Genomic DNA, 18413 nt, shown 5'->3' on the forward strand with positions numbered 1-18413 from the left:
TAGTCCCTGGCCCAACAGCCACATGCCAGCTACAGCTCTTACTCTAGAACAAGGGACAGCAAATTGTAGCCCAAAGTCAAATCCTCAAGTCCCCGGATTTGATAAGCCAAGTTTTACTGGAGCACAGCCATACATTCATGCAGAGTTGAGCAGTTATAGCAAAGACCTTATGGCATGCAAAGCCCAAAGCATTTACTATCTAGCCCTTTACAGAAAACATTTGCTATTTCCTTCTTTAGGGAAAGAAAAAAGCACGCACTCGGCGGGACAACTAGCAGTCGACACTCTCAAAATTTATCTTGGAAACTGTCAGAAAGACACATAGACAAAAATATTCCTTCAAGCAGTTCTGTCGTACCAAAAAACTAAAAACAACTTAAAAAGGACTGTGAAGTTATGGACCATGCACACCACAAAATACAATGTAACCTTTAACAAGAATGAGGAAGTTCAACATGTACTGATTAGAAAATATTCAAGTATTTTAACTTTGAAAAGTAAAAATGCAGAACAATGTTTAGAATGTTAGCACTTGTGTGGGGAGGGGGAAACAAACTTCATCTATAAAACCTATATGCTAATATGGGCATAAAAATTCCTGGAAGAGGGGCGACTGGGTGGCTCAGTGGGTTAAGCCACTGCCTTCGGCTCAGGTCGTGATCCCAGGGTCCTGGGATCAAGTCCCGCATCGGGCTCTCTGCTCAGCAGGGAGCCTGCTTCCTCCTCTCTCTCTCTCTGCCTGCCTCTCTGCCTACTTGTGATCTCTCTTTCTGTCAAATAAATAAATAAATTAAAAAAAAAAAAAGCCTCTGATTTCGGCTCAGGTCATGATCCCAGAGTCCTGGGATTGAGCCCTGCATCGGGGCTCTCTGCTCAGCAAGAGGCTTGCTTCTCTTCCCCTCTCTCTCTGCCTGCCTCTCTGCCTACTTGTGATCTCTGTCTGTCAAATAAATAAATGTTTAAAAAAAAATTCCTGGAAGAACATAAAAGAAACTGAAGACAGGTTGTTTCTGGACAGAGAAATCAAAAAGTGGAAGGACGGAGGACTTTTTACCATATACTTTTATATATTTTGAATTTGTATCATGTGTAGGCACCACCTATTTTTAAAATAATTAATTAGGGACGCCTGGGTGGCTCAGTTGGTTGGACGACTGCCTTCGGCTCAGGGCGTGATCCTGGAGTCCCGGGATCGAGTCCCACATCGGGCTCCCAGCTCCATGGGGAGTCTGCTTCGCTCTCTGACCTTCTCCTCGCTCATGCTCTCTCTCACTGTCTCTCTCTCTCAAATAAATAAATAAAATTAAAAAAATAAATAAATAAAAATAAATAAATAAATAAAATAATTAATTAAAAATAAGCTCAGAAAACCACATACACAAAACAGTTCGCCTTTACTTCCACTGCTAACCAACCCTGCTTATGAAATACATAATCTTTCTTATAAACCCTAGTAGTCTTATAAACCCATCAGAGTCCGTTCCTCTGACTGAGGAGCCGGTTTACCTTGTGGAATCTGCTTCCCTCCTCCATCATATGTCAGATTCTCAGAAATACCTCATTCTTCTTATTTTCCTAGTCAACTCACAAATTCTATTTTAGTCCCCTGCTTTTCTTGAAAGTTCCTCTTTCCAAACAGACAGCATTTATCAGTATTTATTCAGTTCACTCATACATGATGAGTGTAAAGAGAAGCAACTCTGACCTCAGGGAAAAATTAAGCATCGAAAGACAAAAGTACAGTTTCTGATAAACAACTTTCAAAGAAAAATCTCACAAGGGAACCTACCTTTCAGTTAAAACTGACAGCAATCCATGTCACATAAGCTGAAGAGAAAATGGAATCCACTGGTTTATGTAACTGGGAAGTTCCAAAGTGGCCGCTGGCTTGAAGCGACAGAAAGATCTCGGAACTCACAAATGCCTTCAGGGTTTTTGCTCTGCTCTCAGCTCTGCCAGGCTGCATTCTGCCACAGGCCCTTCTGCGACAGTCGGGATGCCCACCACGAGCCCCAAACTCCCAGGTCCCTAGTTAGGAATTCCTCATGGAGAGATTTTATTTTTTAATCCTTGAATGTCAATAGAGTAAATCCAGAGGACTCTGTGACAGGTCTTTCTTAGACTTGTCCAGGGGTGGGCTCCAGGCCCCTGCCAGCTTAGGCCAAATGCCTTTACATACGCAAAGAAGGGGTTTCCCAAAAGGAGCAGTAGGAGGGGAGTAGTAGGTAGAAAAGAAACAACAAATATCCTCTTTTGCTTCTAATTCCAGACTGTGACCACTGGACACTTTAACAGGCTTAAAACTATAAACTCACTCCCTACACTGGCAAGATATAAGGGTTTTTCAATTTCAAGACAAGTTGGCTGCCAAGTTCAAACTTACACACACACGCACTGTCTGATTCATCTGTACTAGACACAATTATGAATACCAGACTGGAAACCTGCTCATAAATTGGCAAAAAAAAAAAAAGACCCTGCAAAAATCCAGTTTGTAAATCAGATTACAATCCTTTGGTCCCTCTGAAACTTTCTGCTCAAGACAAAGCATTTCCGTAGTACAGCCTGCCAAAATTTATCTTCCTCATTTTAGCCACATGCTTTTTAAATGACCATCTAAAAGCCAACAAAGATATGCAAGTATGAGATCTATAATTAGTTCTAAATTATAAAATAACTTAAGAGGTTGTGTTTGTGTTCCTCTTACCAAAGGTTCACTCACTTTCTCCCAGAATCCTCCTGGTCAGCTGACCCAAACGGATACATGACATTTCCTCTGACTGATTCTTGAGTAACGACTGCAGGGATCCCACCATAGCACAAGGCAGAGGATCTACATTAAATGAAAGTTTCTCAATAAGTGGAAAACTCATCTAAGATCAAAAGCCTGCACATCCTTGCTTTCAGAAACTGTTCCTTATTACAGGAGAATCATGTCAAGACGTGTGAGAGTTAACGCTGTATATGCCGGTTTGATGCCAAATATCTTTTATTTGGAATTATATGATGAAAGCCAATTTCTAAAACATCTTCAAGAAGGAAGATTGATACATGTATTTTAAGGCAATGGTTCCCTTCTACAAGTGAGATATTCTTGGGTATCTCAGATCATCAAGGGGGACACAAAATCTTCAAAACAAAATTACTTTTAAATCAATTTTATTTAAAAACATATATAAATAGACCAAATAACACTCAAGCCTGAGAGAGCTTCAATCTTTTCTTAAGAACATAATAGTCCAAAAAGACTACTACTTATTGCTGATTCAGCTCACAGTACCAGCCCTCTTCAAGCAGCAGCACAATCACCAGCAAACATTTTATGGGCACCTTGGAGGACTGGAGGGAGTCACAGAGCAATGAGCCACAGCCTTGCCCTCAAGGAGCGTACAGTGTAGCTGGAGAAATGAAACATCCAGAACAGACACAGAGTCCACACATCTATCATAACAAAAGCAATTACTGGCATAAGTTATCACATGTTTTAACAAATGAGAGTTGGAATATCTTAGCAAATATACACTACATCAAGTTTCAACCTAACATATCCAAAAAAAATTTTTTTTAATTTTTTTTTTTGTTCACCCATGTTTCAACTCAACTGAATTAAAAGAGGAAAATATAATTCCAAGCCAAAGATACCATAGTGTTTGCTGTCCCCAGTGAAGGGATGAACTGATCATGTCCTAGAATTTCTCCATGGTTCTACATCCAGATGTCAAGTTCAGTAGTTCTGACTGCCAAATCGATGTACGAATTCAGATAGGGAGTAGACAGCTCCCCATCCTACCTCGGGATCCATACTGATAAAATCATTCAGGTTCATTTTGGAATCTAAAAAATTCATGAAAGAAATGTCCATTGAAAACACAATAAAACAACCTAGAAGACCAAAGGTAGGGGAAAGTATTCAAATGGAGAAAGGTTCTTGAACGCTTAACTCAATCTAATCATGAAGAAACATCACACAAACCCAAATTGAGGGACATGCTACAAAATAACTGACCGGTACTCTTCAAAACTGTAAAAGTTGTAAAAGGAAAGGAAAAAAAAGAAACTGTCAGAGACTGCAGGGGACTGAGAAGACAGGACAACTAAATGTAGTATCACGGGGCAGATTCTAAACCAGAGAAAAGAAATTAGTGGGAAAACTTGCAAAACTTAGGTAAGGTCTGTAAGTCAACAGTACTAGACCAATACTTCCATGTCAAGTACATCATTTTCTTAGTTTCAGTTATTACATTATGGTTATATAAAATTCAACATTCGCGAAATCAGAATAAAAGGGTTATGGGAATGCTCTAAAGTGTTTAAGCAGATTTTTCAGAAGTCTAAAATTATTTTTATTTTATTTTATTTTGAGAGAGAGAGAGAAAATGAATAAGGAGGGAGGAGGGTCAGAGAGAGATGGAGAAGCAGGCTCTCCACCGAGCAGGGGGCCCAACTCGGGGCTCAATCCCAGGACCCTGAGATCATGACCTGAGCCAAAGGCAGACACTTAACCAACTGAGCCATCCAGGCGCCCCAAAAGTCTAAAATTGTTTCAAAACAAAAATTTAAATGAAGGGGTGCCTGGGTGGTTCAGTGAGTTAGCCCTCTGCAAAATGCACGAATAATCAAACTGCCAGTTTATTGGATTCAACTGCCAAATTATAGGAAATTCAGAGGCTACAAAAGAGATAAAATCAGCAAAATCTAGATTGCTTCTCTGGGACCCAGTTTCTTCAACAAATAAATTTTAAGAAAAAAAGAGCTGGGCAAGGAATCTATATATTTAAAAAAAACTCTTCGGAGACATAACCAAATACAATGTAGGGATCTCATTAGGACATTGATTTAAATAAACAAACTGTATAAAAAAAGAGGATATGGGGGCGTCTGGCTGGCTCAGTTGGTAGAGCATACAGCTCTTGATCGCAGGGTAGTGAGTTCAAGTCCCATTCTGGATGTAGAGATCATTTAAAAATAAAATCTTTAAAAAAAAAAAATGGGGCGCCTGGGTGGCTCAATGTGCTAAGCCTCTGCCTTAGGCTCAGGTCATGATCTCAGGATACTGGGATCGAGCCCCACATCAGGTTCTCTGCTCAGCGGGGAGCCTGCTTCCCCCCCCCCTTTCTCTCTGCCTGCCTATTTGTGATCTCCCTCTCTCTTTGTCAAATAAATAAATACATAATAAAAAAAAATTTTTTTAATGATGATTTTATGACTTTATAACTGAATGTGAACACTGGCTAGATAGCTAGATGATGATTTTAAAGAATTACTGTTAACTTTTTTAGATAAAATAATGGTACAATGGTCATTTTTTTTTTCTTTTTAAAGAAAGCCTTTTATTTTAGAGATCCATTCTGAAACATTTAGAGTTGAAATGACATAGTATCTGAGACTGGCTTCAAAATAATATGAGAAGGAGGCAAGTGGATGGGAACTGACTGGCCATGAGCCGGTAACTGTTGAAAATCTGACATACTATTTAGTCCAGTTCAGTATATGATTTAAATTCTCCACACTGAAGAAAATGTTTAAGTATGTACATATTGCTGTTTCTATTCAGCAAAAAATTGTTACAGAAACTACTCTTCCACCATAAACCTACAGAAAACCGTGCAAATATATATAGCAACTTTTTCCAGATGGTGGGACAACAGGCAGCACACACCTGGGATTCCTAAGGAAGTAGAAACAAGTAAGGGGAGCCCTGGGATTCCTCCAGTGGACCTCAGGGGCAGTTTCCAGACCCTGGCACACAGAGGGGAACACACCCAGCATGGCAGTCTCCCTGAAGTGAGAAGACAGACATCCTGGGCAGCTGGACGCAGCGGGTCCAGGAGAGGGAGGTGCAGAGCAGACCACCCCCCCACGACTCCCCACCCACCCTGACCAAGACACACACCCAAGTCTTTGGCTGGGACTGACCTCCCAGGGCCAGGAAAGAAGCACCAGAATGTAATCGATCTAATAACTGGCAGAACTTCCACAGTCCTCACCAGCCTGGGGAGAGAGAACCTGTAAGGCACAGAGCATTTGTAGAGTCCTTAGAAGGGTGGCACCAGAGCCCTGGGGCTAAATTAGCACTAGATGAAAGGCTGCTCTGGACCAGCGCTAAAAAAGCTTAAAAACAAGCGTGGAAAGGACCCAGCTGACTCCCAGTATCGTAGCTGCATGCCAACACTGTTTTTAAAAAAGACCTCAAGACCCAGCAACCGACAGCATGAATTCACACAAAGAAACAGGAAAATATGACCCAAAACCAGGGGAGAAATCAATCAACAGAAGTGGACCAAAATGACGGAAATAATGGAACTAGCAGACAAGGAGAAGCTATTATAAACATGCCCCATATGTTCAAAAGGGGTAAAGAAAAACATGAGCATGATGAAAAGAGAGAGAAACGAAAGATATTAAATCAATCTAGACATAAGAAAATATGTAAAATGAAAAGAAAAAGTGTGCTGTATGAGATTAAAAACAAATTCGTGAATGCAGAAGACAAGAGTAATGAATTTAGAGCCAAAATAGAGGAATTATTCCAAATGAAGCATGTAGAGAAAAAGTCTGAAGAAAAAAGAGAACATCACTGACCTACAGGAATAATACCAAGCCATCGAACACATGTGTAGCTGAAGAACAAGAATTTAAAGGAGGGGGGCACCTGGGTGGCTCAGTGGGTTAAAGCCTCTACCCTCGGCTCAGGTCATGATCCCAGGGTCCTGGGATTGAGCCCCACATAGGGCTCTCTGCTCAGTGGGGAGCCTGCTTCCTCCTCTCTCTCTCTCTGCCTGCCTCTCTGCCTACTTGCGATCTCTTCTGTCAAATAAATTTTTTTTTAAATTAAAAAAAAGGGGGGGGGGCGCCTGGGTGGCTCAGTAGGTTAAAGCCTCTGCCTTTGGCTCTGGTCATGATCCCAGGGTCCTGGGATCGAGCTCAGCAGGGAGCCTGCTTCCCTTCCCCTCTCTCTGCCTGCCTCTCTGCCTACTGTGATCTTTGTCTGTCAAATAAATAAATAAAATCTTTTTAAAAAAAGAATTTAAAGGAGGGTGGGTGGTCAGAAAAAAAATGTGCAAGCAGGGGCGCCTGGGTGGCTCAGTCGGTTAAGCATCTGCCTTCAGCTCAGATCATGATCCCGGAGTCCTGGGATCGAACCCTGCAATGGGCTCCCAGCTTTGCAGGAAGTCTGCTTCTCTCTCTGCCTGCCGCTCCCCCCATGCTTGTGCTCACTCTCTCTCACTCTCATTCCACCTCAAATAAATAAAAAGAATCTTAAAAATTAAAAAAAAAAGAAAAAGAAAAAATGTGCAAGGAAATAAAAGCCACAGTTTTCAAATTGGATGAACGCTATAAATCCACCAATCTCGGGATCTTAACAAACCTCGAGTGGAGTAAACTTAAAGGAAACTACGCTACAGTCCATTATAACCAAAATGCTAAAAACTAATGACAAAGAAAAAAAAAAAACCTTTAAAAATACTGAGAGGGGAAAACACTCATAGTAACAAAACAAGGATCAGAGCCCAGGCAAGCATAAAACAAGAGAGAGTTGCCTTTAAACAAATGAAAGGAAAAACATGTAGGACTAGTACATGTGACCCCACAACTGTATCTTTCAAAAATGAACAGAAGCACAAAGGATGCAGAAAACTAGAAACAGAGTTGCGAACACCCTTCTAACACAAAAGCTAGATACTCAGCAGACACAGAACTTTTACTGAAGTCATCAGAGAGCTGGGAATGCCAGATCCCCACCTAACTAGAAACCAAGGGAAGACAGGCACCTACCAGGAAAGATGGGGTGGGAGTTCCTGCTGACCTGGCTAGGTGCCAGACTCCACAGAGGCCAGCAGGTTTCCGAAAATTTTTAACAAATGCCTTTAAAAAGAAATCTCAACTTTTGAAATATAGCATTTGTTTTCTAAGGCATCCCCCTTTTTCTCTTTTTCTTTTCTAAGACTTAACATAACTAAATAAAAAATGATTACTATCTGCAGTCATTCATCATGTAAAAAGATCAATGTATTAAAAACAAAATATAAATAAAAATTATCTTAGAGAGATCAAGGTATAATAAATAAATATCTGTCTCTTCTAACCTCGCCCACGGGGGACTGTAACGTTTCTGTTCACCTAACACTACTGGTCCTCCAGCTCGGTTCAAATAAACCACCACTGCTATACATTAGGAAGCAAGAGGATGGGAGGTACATGAAGACAAAAGGCAGGAAAGGACTCAGAAAAGAGAGGGGGAAATTCGGTGTGCTCTACAGCTCAGCCCAAGACTTCGGAAATGTCTTTGAAAACAGCCATCAGTGACCCGTGCTGGAACTGACTCTTCAGGACAAGGTGATACGATTATAAATTTCAGTTTCCTTCCCATGGCCCCGAGGCGGGGAGGGAGAGACACTAAATGCTGAACCGAAAGAGTGGTCTTGCAGACATATGGCCACCAAAATTATTAATCATATAATCCTCACAGTCAACATACCAAATACACTCAATTCAAGCCCTAAGAGTCAATCCCACCACAGAGTGCGGGGGACGCAGGGAAGTGCTATTAAAGTACCTGAAACAGGCATTAAGGTTCAATATTTTCCTTGAACCATTTTTTTCTTTTTTAACCTTCATTTTTTAAAATAAAACACTACTAATTAGCTAAAAGTAATTCTCCCTTATCCTAACTTCAAACATAATCCTTTGACAAACACAGGATCTGAAGTACTGAGTTCACCACATGAGAGGACGTTACAGGGTGATCACATTCGGATGTGGGAAACCCATATGTTCGCCCCACACTTCAGAGCAGACTCCTTTCAGTTTCAATCTCAAGTTCAGGAGGTCCCTGATGAACTAAGCACACGCAAGGCAGAAACCGCCTGCACCAGGCCGCCCGCTCATCCTGCCTGGCTGTGCACCCGAGGCAAAGGGCGTAATCTCCATGGCCCTCACTTTATGCATCCACCAAACGTGGAAAAATAAAGCCTGCCTGAGCTGTGGGGAAAATTCTATTAAACTACTATGTAAAGCGGCCGGCACCAAAGCCCGACACAAAATAGCATCTCCTGGGCAGTAGTCATCAAAACTCAAAGGAGTGACTCAGAGAGGATCTGAGCTGACAGGCTGGTGTTTACTGAATGCTTGCTACGTGCTAGGCTCTGCCTTGGGGGCTCAAGTCTGAAGAGAAAAGCCGGGGGGGGTGGGCAGTGGCAGAAGGCACGCTGTCCCAGGCCACACCGTATACGGCAGCTTGCCTGAGACTAAAAGGAAGATCTATGATACCACCTCCTAACCTAGGAGCTGTCCCAGTCTAACGCTGAGGCTAGTAGGCAGGTTGGCAGACCCAAGAGCAATTCCAGTATAAATGTTTAAAATCATGAGAGAGAGCTTTTCACAGAGAGCCTCAAAAATCCATTTGAATCCTCTTTCAGTGTTCAAGTACACCAAACAGATTTACTTTCTCCCTTGCTCAACTCCGGATGCCACTGTCCTATTTTTCTGGTGTGTTGTATAGCTTAGAGAGCAACCTACACACAGAAGGTCTCATCCCTGGGACGGGATGACCTCACCCAGAAATGGCAAATGTTGCAAATTATGTACAAACATCAATAACGTTTCAAGCTCCTATGAATGGCAAACAATAGTAATAGGGCGAAGAACTCTTTATCTACTTAACTCTCAGAAAATTATCAATTGGACTGCTGCCTAAAAGCACACAAATGTGATGAGTGGCTGCCAGCTCTCACTTTCTTCTAATGCAGATTTTATCACAGAGCCAGGAAAATGACATTTCACATAACGCAAGGATGCCTAGGGACTTTCGCCTTAACGTGAAACCCCACCACGGCAAGATGCTACTTGCCCCACTGTTAAATGACCCAAGCACGCAGACCTCCTGAAGCCCAGTGTCCCGGCAGTAGGCACACCCAACACGCTAGCAGGGTGCAAGGCGGTGTGCAAGTCTCGTGGTTCTGCTTCTGAGCACCTCCCCTCTGCACGAGCTCATACACTTTCCAGTCCTGCTCTCTGGGCCTCAACTCCTGAACCTAATAAACACACACATCTGTGCCTCCTCTGACCTTCTTACAACTCAGGGAGTGTCGTACAAAGAATAACACACAACTTTTGTCCTTGGTTAAGGGGCAATGCTGATCTGCACGGTGGTCAGAAACCTCCCGGAGAAGGCACCTCTGGCTCACCTCCAGTTTCAATGCAGGGGTACGAAGGAGGAGGTTCCCTCCAGTTCCCACTGGAATCCTTCATGTGAGATCGGTCAGAAGCGAAGTTCTTCAAATACGAATCTGCACGGATCACTCTAAATTTCCTGCAGATAAAGCAACGTTCGTATACATTAGGAAGGTTTCACAGCGAAATTCCCAGTCGATTTTATCTATGACACACACAGAAGTACCCAGCCATTTTTGTACGATCAGTAATACACGAATATCTATGTAGTTTTATCACGTGTTAAAGAAACCATGAGAAAGGATCAACTGAAATCCAAAACTACACAGGCACAGAAATATGTCCAGGGGCCTTTATTTATTTGATTGTGTATTAGGAATAAAGGGCAACATTAGTTCAGGTGCTGCCGTCACAGACCTCTCAATTTTCTTGTCATTAAGGCCACACCCCATCCAGCCACCCATCCACCCACACGTGGATGAGAGAAATCCCCAAAATGGCTTTCAGAATATGTTTGGGATCTCATCACACCCATTTTTTAAAGAATGCCAACCTTTTATATGTTGGACAACTTTTAAATCTGTATTTGTTTTTTTTTTTTTTTTTTAAGATTTTATTTATTTATTTGACAGAGATCACAAGTAGGCAGAGAGTCTGGTGGGGGGCAGCGGGGGGGAAGAAGCAGGCTCCCCGCTGAGCAGAGAGCCCAATGCTCGGCTCGATCCCAGGACCCTGGGATCATGACCTGAGCCAAAGGCAGAGGCTTAACCCACTGAGCCACCCAGGCACCCCCCCCATGCTGGACAACTTCTAAAACTTCAAAACACTTTGAATCTTCTGTACAGCACACATCATTTTCAAATATCAACTCAATGGTGATGCTAAGTCAAGCGATCTTTGCAAAACAAATGCCAAAAATCCCCTAGAAAATCACATACACATATCCTCACACAAACTTTCCATACAACTGTCAAGGTCTAACTTCAGAAAGAAGGTAAATCCATCCTGAATCTCCTCACCTTCTGAACTGTGGATGAATGTCCTCGTCAGATTTAAAGGCATCTTCCACGTAAGTGTCAAAAGGACAGGGAAATGGCAGCACAGTGTCAAGATCATAAATGAAGCTCTGTCCTCCACTTGAAACATGAAGCAGGACAACATGGTAATCCTAGAAGTAAAAGTTGCTGAAGTTAACCATGTTACTTCGTGATGGTGAATTCCAACGTCACAGTAATAATGCACATGTAATCATTAACAATGAATACAAGAGCGATGCCTGGGTGGCTCAGTGGGTTAAAGCCTCTGCCTTCCGCGCAGGTCATGGTCTCAGGGTCCTGGGATCAAGCCCCACATCCGGCTCTCTGCTCAGCGGGGAGCCTGCTTCCTCCTCTCTCTCTGCCTGCCTCTCTGCCTACTTGTGGTCTCTCTCTGTCAAATAAATAAATAAAATCTTTTAAAAAAAACCAACAACAACAACAAAAAAACAATGAATACAAGACCTGTACAACCCTTCCTAAAACAGCAAAACAAAACAAAGCAAACACAAAGCCCTAAAAAAGGACTAAATGTCCAGTGACAGGGAACACTTAAATTAGTAGTGGAACTGTTCATATACATTAACTATATACTCTTTGGCCTAACAATTTTATCTCTAGGAACCCATCCTATAGAAAAAAAGGGCCATACGCATGAAAAGGTCTATATAAACAAAGAAAATCTCTGTAGCACTGTTTACAATAGTGAAAATTCAGAAACAACCAAAAGCCCAACACAAGAGAAATAAACCACAATGCAGGTGCTTAAAAAAAAAAATTTGGCAAATTTATGTAGAAAATGGAAAAACGGGTATGTTACAAAATGCAAAAAATTGCAAAATGTGTACTATATATTATTTTTTTAAAAGCTATGTGTAGGGGCACCTGGGTGGTTCAGTGGGTTAATCCTCTGCCTTCAGCTCTGGTCATGATCTCAGGGTCCTGGGATAGAGCCCCGAATCAGGCTCTCTGCTCAGCGAGGAGCCTGGTTCCCCCTCTCTCTGCCTGCCTCTCTGCCTATTTGTGATCTCTGTCAAATAAACGAATAAAATCTTTAAAAAAATAAAATAAAAACAGAAAGAAATTGTTTAAAAAAATAAAAATAAAAATAAATAAAAGCTATGTGTGTATAAAGACACACGTGCATTCCAAAGTACACACGCATGCATATGAATACAGAGGAAATGCTGTGCAAGGATATCCTCCAAAGTATTAACCAAGGGGACTGCTTGGAACGTGAAAGAACTTTAAAATGTTGTTGTTAAATCCACCAACCCCCATCTGTAGCCATTAAGGAGGAAAGATGAAGACAACTTCTCCTGTGCGACTCAGCTGTGAGGCATCACTGAGTCCCCGACGCTGGGCACTGCCCAGCACCAGCTACCGGCTGGAAGGGCCATCGGGGGTGGGGGTGGGGGGTAGCTCTGAAGGCGCCTCCCAGAGAATAGGACTGGGAGATGAGAGGCTCAATCACATGAGTGTGGCATTAGTACCACCACCTTCTATTTCCAGGACTGCAGGGCTTACAGAGCACTTTCTTGGACATTGTTCATCGACCCTATGATGGGGGGAAGGTGATTAATTAAGACTGGAAATGCTCTGCCATCAAAGCCGAAAGAGGCGGCGCTGGCTCCAATGCTATCTTCATAAGGCAGCAACAGCCACAGAAATGGATGCTTACGCCCTGCACTCCCCTTAATGCACGCTACCCTCCGGATAAATAATGGAAGAGCGGCCCCCCTTCCACTGGCTGTGTCCGTACTAGTCCTGTCCTTCCGCAGCAAGCTTTCCTCCTGTCTCCCCACTGCCATCCCCGGCGGCAGGCTCTCTCTCCAGGAGTCTCCCACTTCCTACCACAGCCAGTCCCTGCCTTATCCAAAATCTGTTTCCGCTTGACATCCTCTACTCCTATTGCACTGGCTTTGAAGTGCACATTCTCTGTTGTTTGTGAGAAACTGTGTAACTGAAATAAAGATGCAACGATGAGAAAGTCCTGACCCTCCAGGAGCTCGAGGAGCAGAAAGGGGGAAACTGTCAAGCGCTGCGGCAGTGGGACGGCGGCAAAGAGCAAGGGGCTCCAGGTGAGGGCCCTCAGGCCCACCCCTCAGGCCCACCCCTCCGGCCCCGCCCCTTCCAGCCTGAGCTTCCTCTTTTATAAACTGGAGATAAGCTTAGTGTTTACCACAGACTATTGCTGGGACAATTAAGGAAAGAGAAGGTAGGCCTCAACTCCAAGTGGCCTTTATAGCAGAGGGGGAGTCAAGGAATACGGACCCAGCAGCAGCCTCACTCTCTAAGTGGGGTCAGCGCCTACCCAGATGCCGGGACAAAACCAAGCTGGGCTAGGGGGAGGGAAACCCACCTAGAAGGTGATCAGCTTCTTGGGACTGGGTGTCTCTCTCCACTCAGGGTACCCATTTCCTACAACAGGACAGCAGTGAGGCAAAGATACATTTGCCGGCGGGTGTGGGAGGCCTTACCAGAACAGGAGTTATTCTGGGCTGCCATGAGATGCTGTGTAAGAGGGACATAACCACAGGTCCTTTCCTGCAAGTTTCTCTAAACCAAGAAGACAGACCATGACTCCAAGTCAGCTGAGTGGCTTGGCCACGGGATGACTTCTAGGGCATGTGAACAGTCTGCAACAAGGGTTACGTAGCTATTGTTGCTATGAAGAAAGGCTTAAGCACCAGAACCAGACACGGTACCAGGTACCAGGAACCAGGACAATGTCTCACACGTTATCTCACTTAAGACTCGAAACACCAGGTGCACCTGAGTGGCTCAGTGGGTTAAAGCCTCTGCATTTAGCTCACTCAGATCATGATCCCAGGGTCCCTGGGATCGAGCCCCAAATCGGGGTCTCTACTCAGCAGGGAGCCTGCTTCCCCCCCCCTGCCTACTTGTGATCTCTGTCCATCAAATAAATAAATAAAATCTTAAAAAATAAAAAATTTTTTAAAAAAAGACTCGCAACACTACTGGCCAGAGGAAGACACTGAAAAAAGAAGGTAAATAACATGTCCAGTTCAAAGGGCCACCACTGGGAGGACTGGGACTTAACCCCAAAACTGCATTTGGGCTTTAATATTAGCATAGCAAAACACCTGCTGGTAAAGGAAGCAAGAACGTATGCTCTGTGAGACCAGGGATTTTAGTCTATTTAAATATAGGTTAAATAAACGAATGAAACCAATTCAAATGATAACTTATTTTAAATAAGTATCAGAAATAAGATGCTTGCTACATTATCACAAATGGAGTTTTTCTTTTACTTTATCTTCATGTTATTAGCATAAACAATTCTTCAGAGGGACAGGTTAAGGCGACACATAGATGTGTACTGGAAAGGATCAGCTAGATAACTTTGAGCTTCTCACTCTATCTTCTGGGCTTTTTTGTTTTGTTTTGTTTTTAAAGACTTTATTTATTTATTTGACAGAGATCACAGGTAGGCAGAGAGGCAGGCAGAGAGAGAGGGGGAAGCAGGCTCCCCGCTGAGCAGAGAGCCCGATGCGGGGCTCAATCCCAGGACCCTAAGATTATGACCTGAGCCGAAGGCAGAGACTTAACCCACTGAGCCACCCAGGCCCCCATGGGCTTGTTTCTTCACCTGAAAAACAGAAGAGCTGGAGTACATCCGGGTTTTTCAAATGTTAGTCATGGTGACTCAGGAGTCTACAAAGAACACTACCTCCTGAACCCTTCTCTATACCAACTAAGTCAGAAACCTACACTTTTAACATGATATCCAGATTATCGAATATGCAGCTGGACCAGATATGGCCAAAGTTCCTTCCAGTAGGTTAAATGGGTTACAGTCTAGATCACAAACACATCTGCCACATCAGCTATTTAAAATCTTTCCTATAGGGGTGCCTGGGTGGCTCAGTGGGTTAAGCCTCTACCTTCGGCTCAGGTCATGATCCCAGGGTCCTGGGATCGAGCCCCGCATTGGGCTCTCTGCTCAGCGGGGAGCCTGTTTCCTCCTCTCTCTCTGCCTGCCTCTCTGCCTACCTGTGATCTGTCTGTCAAGTAAATGAATAAAACCTTAAAAAAAAAAACTACTTTAAAAAAAAAAAATCTTTCCTATATGGGGCGCCTGGCTGGATCATTCTGTAGAGCATGTAACTCTTGATTCTGGGTCGTGAGTTCAAGACCCACATTGGGTGTAGAGCTCACTAAAAGAAAAAAATAATAATTAAAAAAATAAAGCCTTTCCTAGAATAATAAAATTAAATAAAAACATATCTGTAAGTACTGCCTTAGACAAAATAAAATCTATTCCCAAGAGGTCAATTACCAATAATTATCACAGCCTTTCTCTACTGCGCCATCATTTCTGCTTTACCAAAACACAGAGACCGCTTGGGAATTACAAGAACTAACGCACCAGAAGTTCTCTGTATTGACCATCTTACCCAGATCACAGGTCCATCTCCAGGTCTTGCCTGTTGTTTCCAGATAGGTATCTACAAAATATAATCAATTTCGTAAGCCACGACTTCAGTTATACTACTACTAAATTCTTTAAAGTAATAGGTAAATAAAATATAAAATATTTCTAAGCAATCAACTATCAAGGTGAATGAAGAAATCTAAATCCTTCCAAGTGTTCTTAGCAATGAAAATGCAAAAATTAATGATCTGATGTTCTTTGGAGAGTAGAAAGAGACCTCACAAGGGAATCAGAAGGCCTGGCAGGTTCAAGTCTTGCTTTCCCACATTATTCGTGGGACCTCCCTGAGCCTCTACTTCCTCATCTATAAAATGGAGATAGTTGTCTGAACCCTGCCTACTTTACTGTGTTTCCATTAGCATCAAATGAGATGATGTTTACAAAAATGCTTCCCGGGGTGGGTGCCAGGATGGTTCCTTTGGTAGGCATGTGGCATGTGTGATTCTTGATCTCAGGGTTGTGAGTTCAAGCCCCGCAATGAGTGTAAGAATTACTTAAAAATATAAATCTTTAAATATTTTTAAGTGCTTTATAAAATATTAAGGGTTTACTTTTTCTAAGGGCTTGTTTTCTTAATAGTTACTTTTTTTTAAGGGCTTGCTTTTTTAATACTTCATGTCAGTTTACCATAATTCTATTTAAACTTCAGAGACAAAAACATCTTTACTTCAAACCTGAAAGAATGTGGCTCTAGCCTAAGCAATTTAAAAAGTTCTAACTTCATACCTAAAGAGAAGGAACTTAATTTGTGCATACCATCATCTATTTCTTGACCTACAAATAAGGGACTAAACTTTTCTAACTCAACCATGCCCTGAAAGTGGGGGGAGGGGGGGGATCTCATTCATAAATAAACTTTATAATGTTCCTGTATTTTATAAAGCACATTTTGGGGCAGTGTGACCCATACTATATTTAGTTCCTATTGTCACCCCAAATCTCTTGTTCTCTTTCTACAATCACTCACCACTTACCATCTTCCTCTCGTTAGATATGAAGACAGCATAACACTCTTCTAAAGGATACTGGTCATGGTTTTTGATGTATTCACAGAGCTTCCAAATATTTTCTTCACTGAAGTAAAATAACAGTTTAATCAATACAATTAAGCAATGGATCTTTCAAACTTGAACAGAAGACTGATGAAGACATAAAAATGTTGGAAGAGACTTTAAACCCCACCTCATCCAATAACTGACGGATGTATGACCCTCCTCTAAAACATCCCCCAACAAGGTATGACCCAATTCATACCGCGTGCCGACCTTTCTCCAGAGCGCTTGCTACCTTCCCCAGCAGTGCTCGCACAGGGAGGCATTTTATAGCGGATAATATGCTACATCAATACTCCACAAGCTCTGGATCCAGGGACTTGAGATACAGCTGGAATTCCAACTCAGCCACTTACGAGGTAAGAAGCTTTGAACACCTTGAAGTGCGTATCTGCTTTTCTCATGTGTAAAATGGATATAATCATACCATATTATAAAAACTTGATAAATCTTAGTTAATATCGGTTCACTGCTCCCCTTAGCAAAGGGGCAAGATGAGTGTGTTAGGGAGGAGGGCTTCTGGCTGGAAAGGACCGGGGGACAGTGACATGATATGCCAAGGAATTCTTTCGGAGGGAGACTCTGTGAGTAGGATTCCCTGCACCCCTCTGATATAAGAGGACCTGATTTTTAGGAAGTCCTTTCTCAGGCTGAACTGAAATCCATCTTCCTATACTTCTGCCCCAGATCAATCTCCTTTTCTCTAGGACAGGCCTTTAGATATGTAGAGCAGTAGTCAAAACCACCTAAGTAAAGCAATGCCCAGTGCATCAAACCCAGCTACCCTGGAGGCCAGAGGCACACTCCCACACAGGCACAGTCATTGCTAGCAGCATTTACAGCTCAGCCTCGGGGTTCTTATCTTTTTCTGATGAGCCACCACTGAACCTTCGTTCAAAATGAGCCACAGCAACACTCTGCTCAGACTCGACTCAATCTGCCAAAGCCTAATTTCCAAACATCTAAACCACGTTACCTGAAAATGAAGTAAGGCGTGCCTGGCACAAAGAACTACCACCAGTTTATGGAGACACACTTTCAATGCACGGTTTTGACCTTGTCTACCTGCCTAAATGTCCCATACGAGTACACTTAAAGTACTGACGCGAAGTGTATTTTTTTCCTGTGATCTCTAAAATACCTAAGAAATCTTACAGAAAAAGTAGCGGTAGAGGTAGTAACAGAAGACTGCGAAGGACTACTTCCATTGGATATGCAGTAGGGAGTAACAAAAAGGAACTGTTTCATTATGATACAAAATATGTACAAATTAGCTAAATTTATTTTTAAACCTGGATGTTCTTTTTTTAAAAAGATTTATTTATCTGAGAGAGAGACAGCACAAGCAGGGAAAGCTGCAGGCAAAGAGAGAGGGAGAAGCAGGCTGGATGCAGGGCTGGATTCCAGGACCTGGAGATCATGACCTGAGCCAAAGGCAGACACTTAACTGACTGAGTCACCCAGGCGCCCCAAAATCTGGATGTTCTAAGACCAAGTTATCAGAAGACACTTGTCTGTCCAGTCTGTAGACATTCTGGAGTTGATCACAGACATCTTCAAGAGCCTGTGATAGAAAAGCACTATGCTAAGTGCTTGCAGGATGTAATGACAAATGAGAGCTCACAGACAATGAGGAGACACACAGATCCATAAATAAGCAAGCATCATAGAAGGTCATAAAAGATGCATAGAAGA

The 18413-nt window shown here is 42.6% G+C and overlaps 1 protein-coding gene across 7 annotated transcripts in view; it reads right to left on the reverse strand.

Annotated features, from left to right (window-relative positions):
- The window catches only part of NTAQ1 (N-terminal glutamine amidase 1), a 130255-nt gene that overhangs the window by 108373 nt on the left and 3469 nt on the right, over positions 1-18413 (reverse strand). For 6 of the 7 annotated variants that reach the window (XR_006384183.1, XR_006384184.1, XM_044244998.1 and 3 more), the window contains exons 2-5: positions 16641-16740; positions 15629-15679; positions 11193-11341; positions 10188-10312 (exon numbers count right to left, since the gene is read on the reverse strand). Coding sequence is in view for 5 of the 7 variants with exons in the window: in XM_044244998.1 (XP_044100933.1) it covers positions 10188-10312; positions 11193-11341; positions 15629-15679; positions 16641-16740 (425 nt within the window). In the remaining 2 variants the exon portion in view is untranslated. Of the gene's footprint in view, positions 1-3142; positions 3835-10187; positions 10313-11192; positions 11342-15628; positions 15680-16640; positions 16741-18413 lie in introns of those variants that run through there. The other variant, XM_044244995.1, reaches the window with a different exon arrangement.

The sequence above is a fragment of the Neovison vison genome, chromosome 4, assembly GCF_020171115.1.
Source record: "Neovison vison isolate M4711 chromosome 4, ASM_NN_V1, whole genome shotgun sequence".
Lineage (NCBI taxonomy): Eukaryota > Metazoa > Chordata > Mammalia > Carnivora > Mustelidae > Neogale > Neogale vison.